This window comes from Pogona vitticeps, chromosome 1 (assembly GCF_051106095.1).
Source record: "Pogona vitticeps strain Pit_001003342236 chromosome 1, PviZW2.1, whole genome shotgun sequence".
Taxonomy (NCBI): Eukaryota; Metazoa; Chordata; class Lepidosauria; order Squamata; family Agamidae; genus Pogona; species Pogona vitticeps.
Window position 1 is genome coordinate 59,766,558 of NC_135783.1, and position 18,481 is coordinate 59,785,038.

General features: G+C 41.6%; 1 protein-coding gene across 3 annotated transcripts in view; it reads left to right on the forward strand.

Annotated features, from left to right (window-relative positions):
- PCNX2 (pecanex 2) overlaps positions 1 to 17,316 on the forward strand; it is a 139,670-nt gene extending 122,354 nt beyond the window's left edge. For all 3 annotated transcript variants that reach the window (XM_078383151.1, XM_020786815.3, XM_078383152.1), the window contains 5 exons: positions 841 to 1,071; positions 1,914 to 2,188; positions 4,154 to 4,335; positions 14,752 to 15,212; positions 16,210 to 17,316. In XM_078383151.1, coding sequence (XP_078239277.1) covers positions 841 to 1,071; positions 1,914 to 2,188; positions 4,154 to 4,335; positions 14,752 to 15,212; positions 16,210 to 16,383 — 1,323 coding nt within the window. In that variant the 3' untranslated portion in view covers positions 16,384 to 17,316. The remainder of the gene's footprint in view (positions 1 to 840; positions 1,072 to 1,913; positions 2,189 to 4,153; positions 4,336 to 14,751; positions 15,213 to 16,209) is intronic.
- The last annotated feature ends 1,165 nt before the right edge of the window (positions 17,317 to 18,481 follow it).

Genomic DNA, 18,481 nt, shown 5'->3' on the forward strand with positions numbered 1-18,481 from the left:
TAGTCAGTTAATCCATTAGCCTTGCATAGCAAAAAATATTGAAGTCCGTTCTTTCCGGGCAGTTCTCATCCTGTGCCTTTCAATATGCCTTGTATTACTGGTACATTCTGGATTACATTCTCCATTTCAGGATGAATGTCTTTAAGGCCATGAATGTGTGCAGAGTTTTACAGTATTTGAGGGATTGAAGCCGATCTTGAAATTTTATCTATTTGCTTCTCTTACTTGTTTCTTCGTCTATTGGTTAATTCTGCAACCTAAATCCAATAAAATGTTATTAGAGGAAAATTATGTGCTAGGAAAGTTCAATTTCTGTTCCATTTGCAGCAGCTCATCCATTCTTGTCCTCTTTAGCCATGGCATCACCTGTGCACAGCCAGTTGCACGGCTAGAAACTAATGAATACCCCCCCGCTCCCTACTCATTGTTTGATCCTGGGTGTCCAGGTGTACAATATAATTTGTGTTAGTGGAATGACATTGTTGGAGACAGGAGTCTGACTCAGCGCAGGTTTTTCATCTCATAATCTAATTGTGTGTCCTTCCAATAGCCTTTAAGAGAAAACTTTTCAATCCATTTAAATCCATGTGAGTGTTGTCACTGATTTCACTGCGATGTGAATCCTGCTTTTCTATATATCGAAGAAGGTAGTAAAATTCCCTTTGCCCTCCACTGTCCTTCTCTTAATCATGTTGATCTCAAATTGAATGCTTTCTCAACTAAAATAAACAATTTTCTCATAAACCTCTTGGGCAACACAATTGCATATCCTGCTGCTGATGACTTCCATCTCTTCACAGAACTTTCTTATCATAGCCATGCCTTTCCATTTAATACCAGGATCAGTTTACCTGTCCAGATGAATATGAGGACCCTGCAGTTCTTTATGAAGCGATTCAGTCATTTGAAGAAAAAGTCATGATTTGTCATGAAGGCGACCCTGCCTGGCGTAATGCCGTCCTCTCCAACAAGGAGGAGCTGCTGACATTGAGGCACGTGGTGGAAGAAGGGACAGATGAATATAAAATAATTATGCTCCACAAAAGCTACTTGAGTTTCAAAGTTATCAAGGTACCACTGCTGTCGACTTTTCATGGTCTAACTGTTAAATTTTCCATCTGAGAAATTCCATGAAGGTAACGATAGTTTTGCAATAACAATTGATTAGTTGATTTTAAAAAAATGTTTAAAAAGGAGCAGCTTGACAATAGAAGGCTTAGAATACATACTTGTTTGGATTCATGAATCTAGACAAAAACTTAATTGTCCTACCTAATGATTGCCCGGAATATACTAACATTAGTGCCCACTAAACTATATACCTTGCACGTCTGATGAAATGAACAGCAGATTTTTTGTGCCCCCTCCTTTTTTTATGAGTCTTGTTGGAGCATTGATAGTTCTCAACTGCGCAGCAAGTGTCCAAAGACCCAGTTTCCTACTCAAAACATAGCTTCAATTTTGAGTGGCAGCATTGACCTCCAGGCTTTTGAGCTTTAATAACCAGCTGTCTTCTTCTCAATACAGTTCAACATTGTTGAAAAAAAGCTGCTGATGAAAGAATCGTCTTACATTTGCAACAAGACTAGTGTGTGTTGTGATTGTGTAGCTGTCACTGTGCCTCAATATACTTTCCACCCACCAAGGAGTTTACATCCTTCCTCCTTTTTTGGCCAACACATGAATTTAAGTTCTCTGTACTTCTAAATATTGCTCCCTGTGCTTGTGTGTAAATTCTCAGAAGCTGCATTTCTAACCACCCTCAGTGGTTTTACATGCACACAAAAATTAAATCCAGAAGCCCCAGCAAAGCTTAAAAGCAATCCTGCATTGTAATTGTCAGGAGGACTGGGACATGAATGTTTTCTTATTGGAAATGTATGCATATGTTGTGTGCTTTTGTTTGCCTATAGGTTAACAAGGAGTGTGTCAGAGGGCTCTGGGCTGGACAACAACAGGAACTAATATTTTTACGCAATCGTAATCCAGAGCGAGGCAGCATCCAGAACAATAAACAGGTCTTGAGGAACCTGATTAACTCTTCATGTGACCAGCCATTGGGATACCCTATGTATGTTTCCCCTTTGACCACGTCATACTTAGGGACCCACAGACAGCTGAAGAATATATGGGGTGGACCAATAAGCCTGGACAATATCAAAACCTGGTTCAGGACCAAATGGCTTCGGTAAGCACAAGGCGTCTGGTGGATTGTAAGGTGCTACTGGAAGAAAGAACTTTGTTCACATTTAGAAGGATACTTTAACCAGGGGTGGGAAACCTGTGGTCCTCAGCCTGATCTTTTCTGGGTTTTCGCTTGATTTCCAAAGATCTTTGCAAATAATCCATTCAAGCAGTCACAAAACTCACCTGATCCTTCCCTAGTGTCCCCCTGTGTTAGCTATATGAGCTTTCTGTGGATATTCACGTTATGCTGGCAAACACACTAAGAATCGTTGTTGTAGGTTTTTTGAGCTGTTTGGCCGAACTGCCCGAAAAACCTACAACAACTATCTGATCCTGGCCGTGAAAAACTTTGAGAATATACTAAGAATCACCTTGTTGCTGATCTTGCCCTTCCTCTGGGGTTCATGCTTTCATTAATTAAAGCATAATATACATTCACATGGCCATTTATCTGTTGCTTTACTTCAGTGAGTCCAATCAAGACTTATTCATGCCTGCTGAACCTGCTCACCTTTATTCTATTTGGGAACATTTCTAATTAATAGAGAACCTCACTGTGACTAATGAATAACCCAATGACCAGGTTTTTACCCTTTTTGAAGATTTGTTCACTCCTAACTGCTCAAGTTCTCTTTCCATATCTAACTCCCTAGCACTATCCCATGAATCATTCTACTTCTCTTTTTCAGATGTTATTCTTTTTAATAATTAATATGGCATCTGACTGAATATGAATGTCAGGACATCAATTATGTTAAATCAAAATGGCCTTCAATAGCATAGCATAGGCATCCTTCAGTCTCGAAAGACTATGGTAACATGCTCTGAATTGAGGAGTGTCCCCTCCAGAGCATGAAGCCCGGGTAAAGTAATATGGAGGATAGGCTGTTACCCAAGCAGCAGATCCCCCCTCTCCACGTTGCTGAAATGGTCCAATGGAAAGGCAAGAGCCAATGCGACTGGTTCCGGCAACGTCCCAGGAAAAAAAACTCAGCAAATTCTCCATGCCTTCAGTAAATACAATATAATCAATTCAACCAACTAACCAATATGCCACACTTCTGCCATCTATAATTCCTTCAGTGCTCATGATTATCAGTCAACACCTACTCACCTGCACACCCTCAATATCAGTAGTGGTAAGAGCATTCCTTCCCAAGTGCAACTAAAATTGGGGCGTTCATAATGATAACCAGAATGATTAACTTGATTAGTCATAAAAACATTCCAGCATATTATGAAGTTTTTTCTTCTCCTTGGTTGCCACCGAAGAGGTATTTTAGTAGAGGTTCTATATTGGTCTAAAATAGATGGACAAGTTGAAGGAACCTGAAGCTATTGAGCCAATCAAAGAAATAAGAAACCTAAGGGGTTGACACCAGTGGTGTAGCTGTCTCAATCTTGGCCATGGATTTAGTGGTTTTACACCTCCCCACACCATCTTTGGAAGCAGCCATGTGTTATATTTCAGTTGTGAAATTCTATTAATACTGTATTTCTTTTCTTTCCATTGTACCCTGCCACCATTCTATGCTTTATAACTGCTTCTGTGTTCATGATATATAAAAATAATAATACCCAAACAAAGCTGACAACACTTAGAAAAAGAAAAAAGCTGGAAAGATGTATCATATAAAAATGCCTCAAAACTGCATTAATGTTCAACTCCGGTGTTATATGAAGGTGTCTTAAAATGTCAGTGATTTTTTGCATATACCATGGACAGCCGTGTCTCTCCTCCTTCTGAACACACTTGTGTTTTGTTTGAGCCACTTGCCTCTGTTGTCAAACATATAAGAGCATTTAACATCCACTGCCACCACCACCCCGCACACAGCTTTCTGTTTTTAGTGTCATTTGCCAAAGAAGTGTAAATCAACTAAAAGAATCAAACCATCCTTGTTTAGTAGGGCTGTGCCTAATGGTGGTGTTGGGGGCCTGCTTTGTTTGCTTTTTCTCCAAACAGGATGCGGAAAGACTGCCATCCAAGCCACAACAGTGGAGGAAACCCTGAGGAAGGAGGGAGCCGGAATGGATCCTCTTCCAGCTGCAACCCAGCTAATAATTCAAGCCAGAGCAGCAGCTCCCAGCACACAAGGAACAGCACACCACAGCTGCAGCCCTCATTGCGAGTTGCCCCATTCCCAGGTATTTATATTGAGGCTTTATTTATTTATTGACAGTAGTTTCATGCTTTCCAGTCATGGAACCTCTGACATAATAAATGTTTAAAACAAGCAAAGACAAGGATTAAGTGGCAACATTGAATGCCATTTGAAGCACCACACCTACTGCCTAGTTGAAAGTAGGTCTGAAAGTGCTACCAATTGTAAATCGAGGTCCACACATATCTGACAGATCAACAAACCACTAAAATAGTCTAACATTGAAAAGCTTTACGCGAGAGAGGCAGTCTTGGAAGATTTTGGCCTCAAGCTGTTTCACTTTCATAAACCTGTTTTATTGCTTCTAGACACAGGGATACAATACAGATAATCCACTAGCTGCTTTACTTTGGCCATTTAGAGTGAGCTAAACAGTGTTTTAACCTGGTTGTTCAAAGTAGGGCTTGTATTTGGGAGAGTCTCTAGGGGCACAAGGGATGTGGTGGCACTGTGGGTTAAACCGCAGAAGCCTCTGTGCTGCAAGGTCAGAAGACCAGCCGTCGCAAGATCGAATCCATGCGACGGAGTGAGCTCCCGTCGTTTGTCCCAGCTCCTGCCAACCTAGCAGTTCAATGGTATGCAAATGCAAGTAGATAAATAGGTACCACCATAGTGGGAAGGTAACGGCGTTCCGTGTCTAGTCGCGCTGGCCACATGACCACGGAAACTGTCTTCGGACAAACGCTGGCTCTATGGCTTGGAAACGGAGTTGAGCACTACGCCCCAGAGTTGGACACGACTGGACTAACTGTCAAGGGGAACCTTTACCTAGGGGCAGAGAATCCCACAGTTATAGGGCATTTGTCTGCCCCTCTAAAAATTGTGCAGTCAAATAGAAAGTCTTGGATAATTTCAGACTGTCACAATGGAACATACAGGAAAGCCAAGAGCATGTTTACTTTCAAATGCAGTTTTTTCCAGATGTTGCAGCAGTACAGAATGTAGTTTCAGACTAACCACCACCTGCACACTGCATTTTGAGGGGGTCAAGGGAGAAATCCTATTTGATCACTGCTATGGTAGCTCCCTGGAAAAGACTCCGATGTTGGGAAAGTGTGAAGGCAAAAGGAGAAGGAGACGGCAGAGGGCGAGATGGATGGACAGTGTCATTGAAGCTGCCAACATGAATTTGACACAACTCCGGGAGGCAGTGGAAGACAGGAGGGCCTGGTGTGCTCTGGTCCATGGGGTCACAAAGAGTCAGACACAACTTAATGACTAAACAACAACAACATGGTAGCTCAGTGATTTGGGTCAATGGCCGTGGAGCTAGAGAGTGGGAGTTCGGTTCCCCACTGTGCCTCCCAGGAAAAGAGCCAACCAGTGTAGTCTTGGATAAGCTGCATACTCCCTGAGAAGAAAGGAATAATAAACCACTTTTGAACATTCTATACCTAAAAATCCTGGAAAGGGTAGTCAGAACTCAACTTGATGACGCATTAAAAAAATTCATAAGGACTGCAACAGTTGTTTTTTAAAAAAATCTTATTTTTCAACATTTTATTCATAATCTAAACATACAAACTTAAAAACATTAAACATCTAAGAAATAATTAAGAAAAAAACACAACTAAATACAACCAGTTGTTTTCAACCTTTTGCCATCCAGATGTTTTGGATTTTAGCCAACAGAACCCCAGTCAGGTTGGCCAGTCATGTAAGATAACTAGCCAGATCAGAATCAGGAAAGGCTAATGTTGCACAACAACAGTAGCTGTTGGAGCTTTTTGTCCTTGATATTGACAGGCAAAGATGCCAGAGATCTTCCTATATATTTAACTTTTGATTAATTTACTGCTGTTGTTGAATTGGTCCAGTGACCAAACATTAGATGCCCTCTTTGCTCATGTAAATTGGCCCTGTACTCATAGGGAAAGCAGATTTAATGGGATAATCATGAGATGCCCAAATGGGTTTCAATATTCCTCAGTTTAATTTTTTTTTTGTCTCACCATCTGCAAAATCCAATTAGAAGTGTTTATGACCTTTGAGAAAGATCAGGCACAAGAAGGGATTAGATGCCTTTAAAAAGTATCTTTATGATAGTTTATAGAAAAGGTTTTTACTGCCTAAGTATCAGCAGGGATAGAGTTATTTATGTACAAATATGGGTGGTCTATTATATAACATTGTAACCTCTGTGAATTAGCTATGAATATGGATTTTTTGGACAGTGGTCAGTTAGGTAATTTAAATTGTGAACAGATGTTTGGCTGCATTTGATTGTGAGCATTAGCATCCCAGAATCGCTCATCTCACTTCCTAGCTATATATATTTAAGAAATTAGCTTTCAAATGATCAGCAGACCTTCCCAGAAAACAAAATTTAAGACAGATCTGGAACTTCAAGGAACTGATGCTCAACAAGAACAAAAAAGTGTACCGTTAGAAAAGCACTTGGTGAAGGCCTGCATCTAATTAAAGTGAAATCCACTGAAATCTTCCCTACCCTTCTAAAGGGGGAAAACATCTGAGGGTGTATGTTCAAAGGAGTGCCAAAGAGCTTTGCACCTTTTTAATGGGAATCACAAGGCCTTTGTACAGGACCCACAGCTTACCATACCAGTTCTGAAAGGGAGCTTTAAAAAAAGAATTATTATACATGAAAAGAATAGAAATATTTATTAATACATTAGTGGAGTAGGATGATATTTTCCAATTAGCACTAATTGTTATTTCATATATGCTTAATATGAAGTAAAAGTTCAAACTGAAAACAATTGTATAACCATCCGTTGCAGTGTCTGGAAGAGAGAGTGAGGGAAAAGACAAAAGTTTAAAGTTGGAAATTACTGACTATCCCTTGGAGAACAGGGTTCAAATCCCTGTTTGCCCATAGAAACTCACTGGGGGAGAGGAACTGGTAAATCCACTTCTTAAATATCTTGCTTGCCTTGAAAGCCCTATTAGGGTCACTGTATGTCTGCTCTGACTTGATCGCATAGAACACACACATCATCTATGGTTCACTCCGTGTTGCCAATACACTCTAACTACCTGGGCTCTGTAATCAAGTTGTGTCTATTTTTGTTTCATGGATTGTGCTAGACAGTGCTTTTGGTGAGGCAAAGTTCAATGGTTCTAGTACGGTATCTTAGGTGGCATGCCTCTTCGGCCTGAGTGCTCCCAAATGATGTGTCTTGATGCCCTACAATGACTTTCTGTGAATGTCTACACTGGGTTTTCTTCATCCTGCCTCTCATAACATCAGTATCTCCACTTGGTTCTTCCTGGACAAGATCAGTTAAGTGTTCAGGTGCTGCTCTCCCACCTTTAGGTCTTCTCCCTGTCTGCTAGCCATAGCCATGGGACCTGTCCCTTCCATGTGTACTTGAAGGCATTTCCAAAGTCTGCGCCTCCATTCTGCTTGCACTTGAGTAGTGTTCTGAGGCAGTTGAAGAATACCCTGAAATAAATTGTCTTCAGATTTTGCATAGTTGTCAGCAGTTAGCACAGTATCGTTGTACAGTGGTGCCTCGCACAACGGGCGCCTCGTAGAGCGATGAATTCGCTCTATGAGGCCGGCTTTGCAATCGTAAATGCGATCGCAAAACGGTGCCTGCATAGGGCGAAAATCTCAGACCCGCCGATCAGCTGTTCGGCGGCTACAAAATGGCCGCCGGAAGCCCCAAAATGGCCGCGCGCAGCGTTTTCGCCCCCTCGTAAAGCGAGGGGAGGGCGCAAAAATGGCTGCCGACCATCCTGAAGCATCGCTGAATGGTGACTATTCGGCCCAATTGGAATGCATTAAACCATTTTTAATGCGTTCCAGTGGGTTTTTACGTTCCGTTCAACGATGCTTTCACACAGCAAGGGTTAATCCGGAACGGATTAACCTCGCTGTGCGAGGCACCACTGTATTTGGATGTGCCTTAATCATTCTCCGAGCCACTGTGAAAGATCCAGTCCAGAACATCCTTGATGCATTATATTTTCATTTTAACTGCACTTTGTCTGCAGAACATATAACAAAGAAGAGGTAGGGCTGGAAGTACATTTTCCCAGCCTTGCTTTTACCAATGGGAACTGATTTCTTCCATTAAAAAGGAACAGTAACGGGGAGGGGCGTCATAGTTCCCATCCTAGTTTGGAAATTTATATAAATACACACTGTGATTGCCATTAATGGGACAGCCATAGATTTATTGTCCAGTGAATTCTAACACTTTTGAGGCAAATTACTGTTAAGAAATATTTGTAGGCATTAGCTCTGTACACTGTGTCATACAATTCACTATGCAACAGATAAAGTCGATAGAGACTTCTTACTTCTAAAAGTTATGATGTTTGCACAACAGGATTTCAGCATGTTTCATGGTATGCTCCAATGGGAAAAAACAATAGATTTGTTCAATTATTTTCCCCTGGTGTTTTTTGTCTGTTAAACATACATAAATGTGCACATGCACACATGTGCATGCACGTGCACACACATACATACACACTCTGTCCCTCCCCCAAAGGACATGACAATTGACTGAAATTAAGGACCACAGTTTACAATTCAACAAATTGCCTGCTTAATAGGCCTAGCTTAGACCTACAAAGAGACAAATTAAAAAACCCAGTCGTGATATTCATGAAATATCACTGATTAGTGAAATATTCATCCCTTCATATTTTCAGGTCCAGAGACCCTGATGAATACGAAGGGATGATTATATGCCCATGTTTAATTGTCCCTTTGTGTAGATTGGCTGTAGGAACGGAAATGGGGTTTGCCTTCCTGCAGCCAACCTCTTTGTCAATGTCCTGCTGATCAGCTGATGCTCAGGATATTGACAAGCAGGCTGGCTGTGGGAAGGCAAACCCCATTTCCTGTTCCACAGCCAGCCTGCTTCTCAGTGTCTCACCGATCAGCTAATGGTCTTTTCTTCCTGACCAAAGGTTGATACAGAGGTTGAAGGTTGATACTAATGTGTCTTATCTGCCTGATTGAAGGTTGATACAAACATGAGACCAATCTCTCTCTCATGCTCATTTACTCACTGAAGCACACACACACACACCAACATACAGCCTGACATTGCTCTTTAAGAAGGAGCTAGTGAACTTGTACCTTCCAGGTGTTGTTGAATCCCAGTTCCCATCAAACCCATCAAGCCTGCTTCAGGATCTGGCATGACAGGCATAGCCATTCATCAGCATCTGGAGGGCCACAGGTTCTTCACCTGTGCACTGCAGAGCAGATGAACCAGGAGGTGACCTCATCTCTGTCCTGACAGCACAGAGACAGCTTTGCTGTGGGTGGTGTCAGAAGTCACAACGCGAGGGGATTCCATCAGGGCTTTACAATACAATCATGCCCCTTATTTCCTATGAGCTTGTTTGAATGTATAATAGACTATGCTGTTGCTGGAATGTTTTCATTTTAATAATGGGGAATTATTCAGAGGACCTCTGAATGACCTCTATTAGTTCAATTGTTCCATTATAATGTGAGCCAGTCTCTCCCTTTTTTCGTTCTGTAAGTAAATATTACATAGCCAAGAACTCTTTCTTGCAACAGCAGGGAAGATTTTCATTGCAATTAAGCATTCGAAATCATCTTCTCTAGCCCATGCTTTATTCTGTACTTCTAGATAAAGAGTTGTATTCCGATGCATTATCACATTGCAACCTGTGCCCTCTTGCAAGCCTTATAACCCGACTCAGTTGTAGAAGTTGTGTGTCAGTGCCTTACATTACAGCTGAATTGTGATAGCCCATGCACAGAGTCTTTCCTTGCTACATGGTTGAAGAGGAGGCAGAATATCAGAGATGCCAAAGAGCTCTGGGCAACATTCATGAGATTCTTCAAGTTTTATTCCCACAATAACCCTGTGATTTAGGGTCTAGATGGAGCACCTCATTCCAGAGACACACACACACACATATATATACTAGAAAGCAATGCTAGAGGATGGGGGCTCCTGGGACAGAGGAAGCGAGATTCCCCCCTGCCCGCTTTCAAGAACTGCTGTCAAAATTGGCACTGCTGCGCCAGTGGAGAACATGGTTTGCACAGAGCAGTTCCTGTTGAGTGTATGCTCTTACTGCAAGTGAAGAATTTTGGGAAATCAGGGTCCTTACTCATCTGAAAAGCTGAAGCACAAGCAGGAACCTCTGCAAACATGTTGGAAAGCATTGTCAGATGGAGTGGGTGTAGGCATGCCCTCCTAAGAATATTGAAGAGCACTAGAGAAGTAGTAGGTAAATAGGAGTGTTCTGTATTTACCATCTGCCTCATCATTTACCATATGCTCCATCCCGCTCCCAGCTTTTTATGCCTTCACCAAGGAACTACTGCACTTTCTAGGATATGTGAACATGTCTTTGATACCATTGGTGGTGCTCTGCTCTTTAATGAGGAGTTGTGCTCCAGGAGGGGCATTTTCTTTCTTGCTAGTGTTTTCCTCGTGTTTTCCTCCTCTTGCTAGTGTTTTCGTCCTTCCATGTGACTTGTCGTATGAATTGTTACCCCGTTTTCCTGAAAATAAGCCCTAACTTGAAAATAAGCCCTACTATGATTTTTCAGGATGCTCGCTATATAAGCATTACCCCCCAAAATAAGCCCCAGTTAAGTGAAACCCCACCCTCCACCATTGTGCAGAAACCAGAAGATGACATGACTGCATTTAAATAAATGTAGATTGCTGTGCATGAAAAAAATAAAACATCCCCTGAAAATAAGCCTTAATGCGTTTTCTGAAGCAAAAATTAATAGAAGACGCTGTCTTATTTTCGAGGGAACATACTAGTCTGCCTGCTGTTTCAAGGCAACCAGGAGGGGAGTGGCTCTGGGGATGAGGGGGCCCTTTCTTGGCTCAGGGCATGGGACCTTGGTGTAAGGCAGAGCTCCTTTTTTTTTTTTTTTTTTTTTTTTGCTTGAAAGCAAGTTATCCATTTCATCTTTCCCTCATTTACTCTGAGTTTGTGTGAACAGCACTGTATCTTTTTGTTAGGCGTGTTAATAGGAACTATTAAGTGAACTGGGTACTGCCAATATAATGTTGATCTTGCTGGCATCCAATAATGTATTGCTCCCCGGTAGGTGGGGCTCATCAGCCTTGGAAGGCAGCCCATCTAGGAAAAGGAAAACTCTGATTTCAAATCTCCACTGCCTTGTGGCTACATCCACTGATGGAAAAGGCTTCAGGACTTAACCTCAAGGCAAAATCCAGAGCCAGAGTCCCAGAGGCAGTTCGTGCTGTTCTGGCAACTCTTGCAATGTTGTTGGAACCAGTTGTATTGACTCTTGCCTTTCCATTGGACTATTTCACTGATGTTGAGGGGCGGGGGTTGCTGCTTGGGTAACAGCATATCCTCCATATTATTTTCCCCAGGCTTCATGCTCTGGAGAGGACACTCCACCTTCGCATACAGCGTTGAAATAAAACGGGAAGTAGCAGTTACCATTTATAAGTCTTTGCTTGATTAGCATAGAGCATGATGCCGGGGAGTACTTCCTACAGTGGGAGAGGGCATTGCACCTCACTAGGTAACTACCACCCACCTTAAGCTGGGCAGCCTACAGCCAGTAAGGTGCTGCCTCACCACGGTCTGTCGCACCACGGGGTGTGTGGGGTTTAGGGTGAAAGACGGCAAGCAGATCGATAACCCTGCACCATGCAACAATAAGAAAGCTTATGCCCTGAAGTTGGGCACCTGGAATGTTCAGACAATGACCCCTGGGTTTTCTGACAACCTGCACGAAATAGATAATGTGCACAAGACAGCTGTCATTAACATGGAACTGAGTAGGCTGCAGATGGACATTGCTGCCCTGCAAGAGATGAGATTGCCAGACACAGGATCTGTCAAAGAAAAAAAACTCATTCTTCTGGCAGGGAAAACCATTGAATGAGACCAGGGAATATGGTGTTGGCTTTGCAGTCAGAAATACTCCGCTGAGAGGCATTCTTCCACCTATTGTGGGGAGTGAAAGCATCCTGTCTCTGCAGCTCCACTCATCAGCGGGACTGGTCACCCTCATTAGTGCACATGCACCATGATCTACAACAGAAGTCAAAGACAAATTCTATGATGATCTGGCAGCTACTATAAAAAAATCCTTGAGAGAGCGCCGCTGTTCATTCTCAGAGACTTTAACACTAGAGTTGGTGCTGATCACAATTCTTGGATCACTTGTTTAGGTCGTTTTGGCATTGAGAAGATGAACAAAAATGGCTAACGCTTGCTGGAGTTTTGCTGTTCCTATGGTCTCTGTGTCAACAACACATTCTTTAATACGAAGCTGCGATACAAGGATATCTGCAAGCGGGATCTGAAGGCCTTAGGATTGAACTTCAACCGATGGGAAATCTCGACATCTGAGCATTCAGCCTGGAGGCAGGCAGTGCAGCATGGCCTCTCCCAATTTGAAGAGACCCTTGTCCAGCAGACCAAGGCAAAGAGGCAGTCCCGAAACCAGCAAAATCAGGGAGCTGGACAGGGGACAGATTGTATTTGTCTTCAGTGTGGAAGGGATTGTCACTCTTGAATTGGCCTTCTCAGCCACAATAGACGTTGTTCCAAGTCCTCTATTCAGAGCATGTTACCATAGTCTCTTCAGATTGAAGGATGCCTCATCTAATCTAATGTATTGCAATGTATTGTTTTTCTTTAAACCTTTGAAATATTTTAAATGAATTGTAAATGACTTAATGTTGTGTTGTGGCAGAACTATAATTGCATTTATTGCATTTGTTTCTTTTTGTGGACCTTTTGAGTACAATGTACTATGGAAAATGCAGCACACAAAATGGCTATGGCTATTAGCCTACAGGTCTATAGTAATAGTGACTATGATGTCAAAAAACCTTGGCATTAATTTTTCTTCTTTTATAACAAATCCCAACATGAGTAAAATGTTGCTTTTGAAATCAGATTTAGAAGTAGCGTGGAGAAGCAGCAAATGGCACATGTCAAGGTGCCTCCTGTGTATATTAAGGAGAATTGAGTGTTTGCTTAAGCAGATAGTCTATGCATTCAGGGCTTATTTATCTATTGTCTGAACGAGTCATATGGAAGGAAGAAAAGAAGATCTTGTTAAATGCCTCCTGCTGCTCTGTTGGCCTCTTCTCAATTCACTGACTGCCACCGAAGGGACTCACAGAGGCAAACTGCAGCTTCTCCTCTGTCAAAAGGACAATAATGGTGAAGAGTAAGATACTACTATTTTTGAAATAGGTCAGCTCACTGTTGCTTTCAGTATTGATGAAGATTCATATTTTTAGTCCTGTGGCTGAGGACCAGAATTATTCTGCTTAATCTCCTTGTTTCAGGACTGTATGAATAGAGACCTAATAAAAGTTCACACTTACATTTTCTGTGGTATTTTGTAACTCATTCCCCTGCCCCAATTTTTTCACCTCACTTCTGCATTTATTACTGAAGAAATCAGTAAGTAGTGATAATAATTGTGTGACCTCAAGTCAATTCTGACTGATGATTACCCTTTTCAAGGTTTTCTAGGTAGAGCGTACTCAGAAGTGGTTCATCGTTCCCTTTTTCTAGTGGTGCCTTGGGACCGTGCATCTTGTCCGAGGTCACACAGGCTGGCTGTTCTGGGATGCTCAGTGGGGGGAACTGAACTCCCAACCTCTGGCTCTGCAGCCAGATGCCTAACTCACTGAGCTATGCAGCCAGCTATTATAATGTTAATATATAGTGCAATTGTTTTTTTAAAGGGGAAAAATATTTTTAACATTTTTAAAATATACATATCCACCCTGCTTCACACGAGCACAGAGGAGTACCTATTGATATTTAGACGAAAAGACATATGGCATGCATCCACATCAGATTTTAAACCCAAGAAGACTTGACATAAGAAGGAACATGTTATGTGAACTATGCAAGTAAAACTTTGCATATACAAAGCAGCTGTAACTTTTCTGTAGCTTTTGTCAAATGTTCCAGCGAGGGAGAGGCTATATTACAATGTGTATTCGTCCTATGGACTGCTTGCCATACATAATTTTGAAAGATAAATGCTATGAACACCAACTTCTGTGAGTACATTGTATAGTGTCCTTTTTTCTAAGACTGTTATGCTATAGTTACATACTTAGTACCCAGTCTCATTGACCTCAGTCGGAAGTACATAGTTATGACCACCTATGAAAATACTGGGTGCTTTGGCATCACTTTACACATGGATGGGTGGGCTGGATGATGTCATTTGCAAGTCTACAAGATTACCCAGTAAGGTATTGTTTTCTGCAGCTCTAAAGCTGTTTTCAGAATAAAACCACTCTGTTCAGTGTTCCTTCGTTATCTTTGAATCTATCTAGTATGTGAAACTTCCTATGGTGTAGTAACTGGATAGAAGCAACTTGTTCTGAAAGATATTGCTGGAAGGAAATTTTCCTAAAATAATTTTCTTCACCTCTCTCTCCCTCTCTCTCTTTTTCAGGCAGAAGAAAATTCAGGAGTCAGTCTGTTCAGACACACGCTGCTCTAAACCAGCGGCCCCCTCGGTCAAGTCATTCTGGTCCAATCATCGAAAGCCACCACCCCTTCATCCAGACTTCTACTTCAGCTCATGAGATTGCGCAAGGGCTTGGCGGCAGCCAGCTTTCCTTCCACAATTCTGCAACCTCTGTGTTCTCCCAGACTCCTGCCATTCCCACCCTGGGGCAGCTCACTGTACAAGAAAGAGCTAGTGCTCTGCTGAGATCTAGTCTGGCCTCTTCCACCAGTTCAACACTCAGCCTCTTGTTTGGGAAGAGGAGTTTTTCAAGTGCTTTGGTCATTTCTGGGCTCTCGGCTGCTGATGGAGGAAACACCACTGATACCCAGTCATCCAGCAGTGTTAACATTGCAATGGGGCCGTCTGCTAGAGCAGCAAGCCGCACTTTGCAGGAAACCGCACGGGTAAGAGTAGTAATAATCATCACCATCCTGAGTGACTTGTTGTCTAATTAGTCAGTAATCAACAGAAGCATTCTTAAAGCTTTCAAGAATGCTAAAAATAAAGACTTTAGACAGAGAGCTAATTGGCAAGTCCTACAATTGGAAACAAATGAATTAACATTACTGTTACATTATTTGACACACCAATGTAAAAAAAGTGGAGAAATATTGTAAAAGGAAAATGGAGGTACCAAAACTATAATCTCTAGTAATATACATGATATTATCCTTAAGAACATACAGGCAGTGTGATACCAGAGATTTATCGTAGTTCCATTGGTGATCATGGTGTTTTCTTTTCCTTCTGCAACTAAAGTAATAACATACAGTATGTTTGGTGAACAAGGTAGATTTATGGCACTTCTGCCCCATTTTTCTAATAAAAGGCAATTTGTAAGCCACTGAGTGCTCATGGCGATAGTGTTTAAGAAGTCATATACTAAATCATTGTCCTTACTGTTGCCTTCCCTACTCAGTCTCTGCCAGAAGCATATTTAACGTTGCTCTGCAGCCTGCACTGGCATTGTCCTTCTGTTGGATGTGCCACAGCTGGGACAGGAAAATGTTCCTGGCCCAGAATCAAAATCTTGGCTAAGAGCTGAACTTCTTGAGCTGGAAACCAGGGCTTTGTTCCATCACACAGCTTCCCACGGTTTAAATAACCTCATCTCTTGCTGTTGATTTTCCATGCCTGTTGTAGCTCCTTAAGGTGCAGTAGATGCACCTCCAGAGAATTCTGAGGTCTCCAAGAGTGGCCCTTCAAGAAGTATAGCTGCCTTGGGTCCTTTTAAGGAGAAAGGAGAGAGGAAGAGAGGGAAGGAAGGAAGGAAGGAACAGGATCAAGATAGGAGCGCAGGGCTGAAAATTGCCATGTAGAAAACTGTGCTGTTTTGAGACATCCTGTCAGATATCTGCCATTTAGACGTTGATGACATTGTCTCTACTTCTCTTTTGCAAGCAATTAACTGAGGATTATGAAGCAACTGATGCTACTGAATCCAGACATCAAAAAGAGCTAGGAATGACACATGCTCTCCTGATGAGTCACATGATGGAATGCAGGCGAGCCAGCCAAGAAGACATGGCCCTGGAAGATACTGCTTCTCAACACAGTCTTTCAGAAGAGCAATAAAGGAGGCCTAATGTTCCTATGTACAACTGCAGCCAAAACACAAGTAGTTTAGATTTCCGGGGGTGGGGGGAAGTAAAATTATTTTGAGTACTGTATAAGAACAACCATTTAAAAGAATTTAAAGTTTTAATTCTTCATTGGGTGTACAGAAGCATAATATTCTATAATTAGTATTTAGTGCTGTAAAAAAAAGCCATGCAATTTCAGCTCAGGTTCCTGATTTCAAATGTGTTCTAGAAAACAATAATCTGTCTTGACATTCCTTTCTCCTCATGTTCTTAGGAAAGAATCTGGGAAACACAAGTGGGAGGGAGAGAAATAACATTCTTGGAAGTGCGAGTGAAAGCAACAGAAAATCTATGAAAAAGCACACTGACATCTGTCTCTTGTCGTAACCAAACCAATGATTGCATGCTAAATAACTGGCATTTTTTATACATACTGCATCAGAAAGGATTGTTTTTAATTGATGCAACGAATATGGAATAGGAGAGGAAATGGCATACTCTTAAGGTTAGTCTGCAAAGACTCTTTTTTTAAAAAAAGGTCAAAAGGAAAGCCTCATTCTTCTGTTTGAAATGTTTTACCGCTGGCAATTATGTGCTGCAACATATTAATCCTAAAGGGGGTCCACTGCATGCAGCCATGATGAACTAGCCTATCAAAGTGCCAGGCTATGCATTGCCATGAACCACGTATAGCCAATGCATGACAAGCCTTCACAACGCCAATGGTGCTCCTTATTTGCAAACAGTGTAGCTTTCTCAAGAAGGTTCGTTTTACATATAATCTTTCACATGTGTTTGGTTTACAGGAAACCATGACTATTTCTGAAACCAAGAGACTTAACAACTGTAAAGTACTATAGTACTACTCTCTCACTCACTGACATCTCACTTATTTTGTAATTAAAGCCTCAGAACTACCAGTGTCTTCTTTGCCGTCTTGCGTGAATCTTTTCTACTATTTATTTCATTAATGTTCCAAAATCATTTTCACAAACTGCCCCGTGCAGTTAATTCATAGGCATTTTTTCTGTATTTTTTTAAAGAAAGATTGATTGTACACAGAACAGATATTCATATTACTGGAAATTAGACTGAAATCCATGTGACACAGTGGCTGAAACTTAGTAGATGCAACTGCACTGCATAAACATACCCTCACCCTGCACCTTTTAATTTTAATTACATTTAAAACTTCCTATTCCCTCACTTCAAATTCTGAAGCTCCCTAATGCTCCCTTTTGCCCTGTGAGAAATAGGATGAGGGAATCAGAAAATCGCCACCAGTAGTCTTGCTACTGGATCCGGACTACCACAGCCAATCCAGTGACAATTTAAAGGATCCCCTCTCTATCCTGCGTCTCCCAAAGTCTTCCCCAAGGCAAAAGAGAGCCCTAAGAAATGTCAGACTCTGAAGAGTAGAACAAGAGATTTGGAATATAATTAAAATTTTAAAAGGTGGAAGGTGATAACACCATCACTATTTTATGTGGCAGTTGCACCCATTGGATTTCAGCCATTATATGTAGAAAAGTTGGATATACATCTAAGACAGTTGGAGAATCTATTATTCCCCCAAACCCCATGGTTGTTTTTTTTAAATGCAGTATAGTGTAATTGCGATATGATTGCATTTTGCAAAATTTGATCAAAGGTGGAATAGCGAAGTGTCCATCTTGGACAATAAGAACTAAGACAGGCTGGTGCACACTTTTAGGTCTCACTGAGTGCACAGAACACCCAAAGGTCAGCCAACATATGCCCAACCTACAACTATGGTGGAATGTCTCAGGCCATGTTTATTACTCCCATGAATCTAATACAATATAAATGAAACACAAAAGACTTCATGCTCAAGCTAACTTTTGTAAATCAATAGTATTTGGGAATAATGCAGCTCAGGATTTATAAGGGTGGGAGAGGCACTCATTTCAGCCAGTCTGAAATATTTGGCAGGGAAATATTTGCTTGTCCAAGTGCAGCCATTCAAAGCTAGGGTACAAGTTTGCTGCTATTCTCCCCCTCTTAAAAAAAGTAAAAACCTTAAGACTCCAAATAATCAAAGGTCTGTGGTAGTTGGGGTAGGGGAAGCA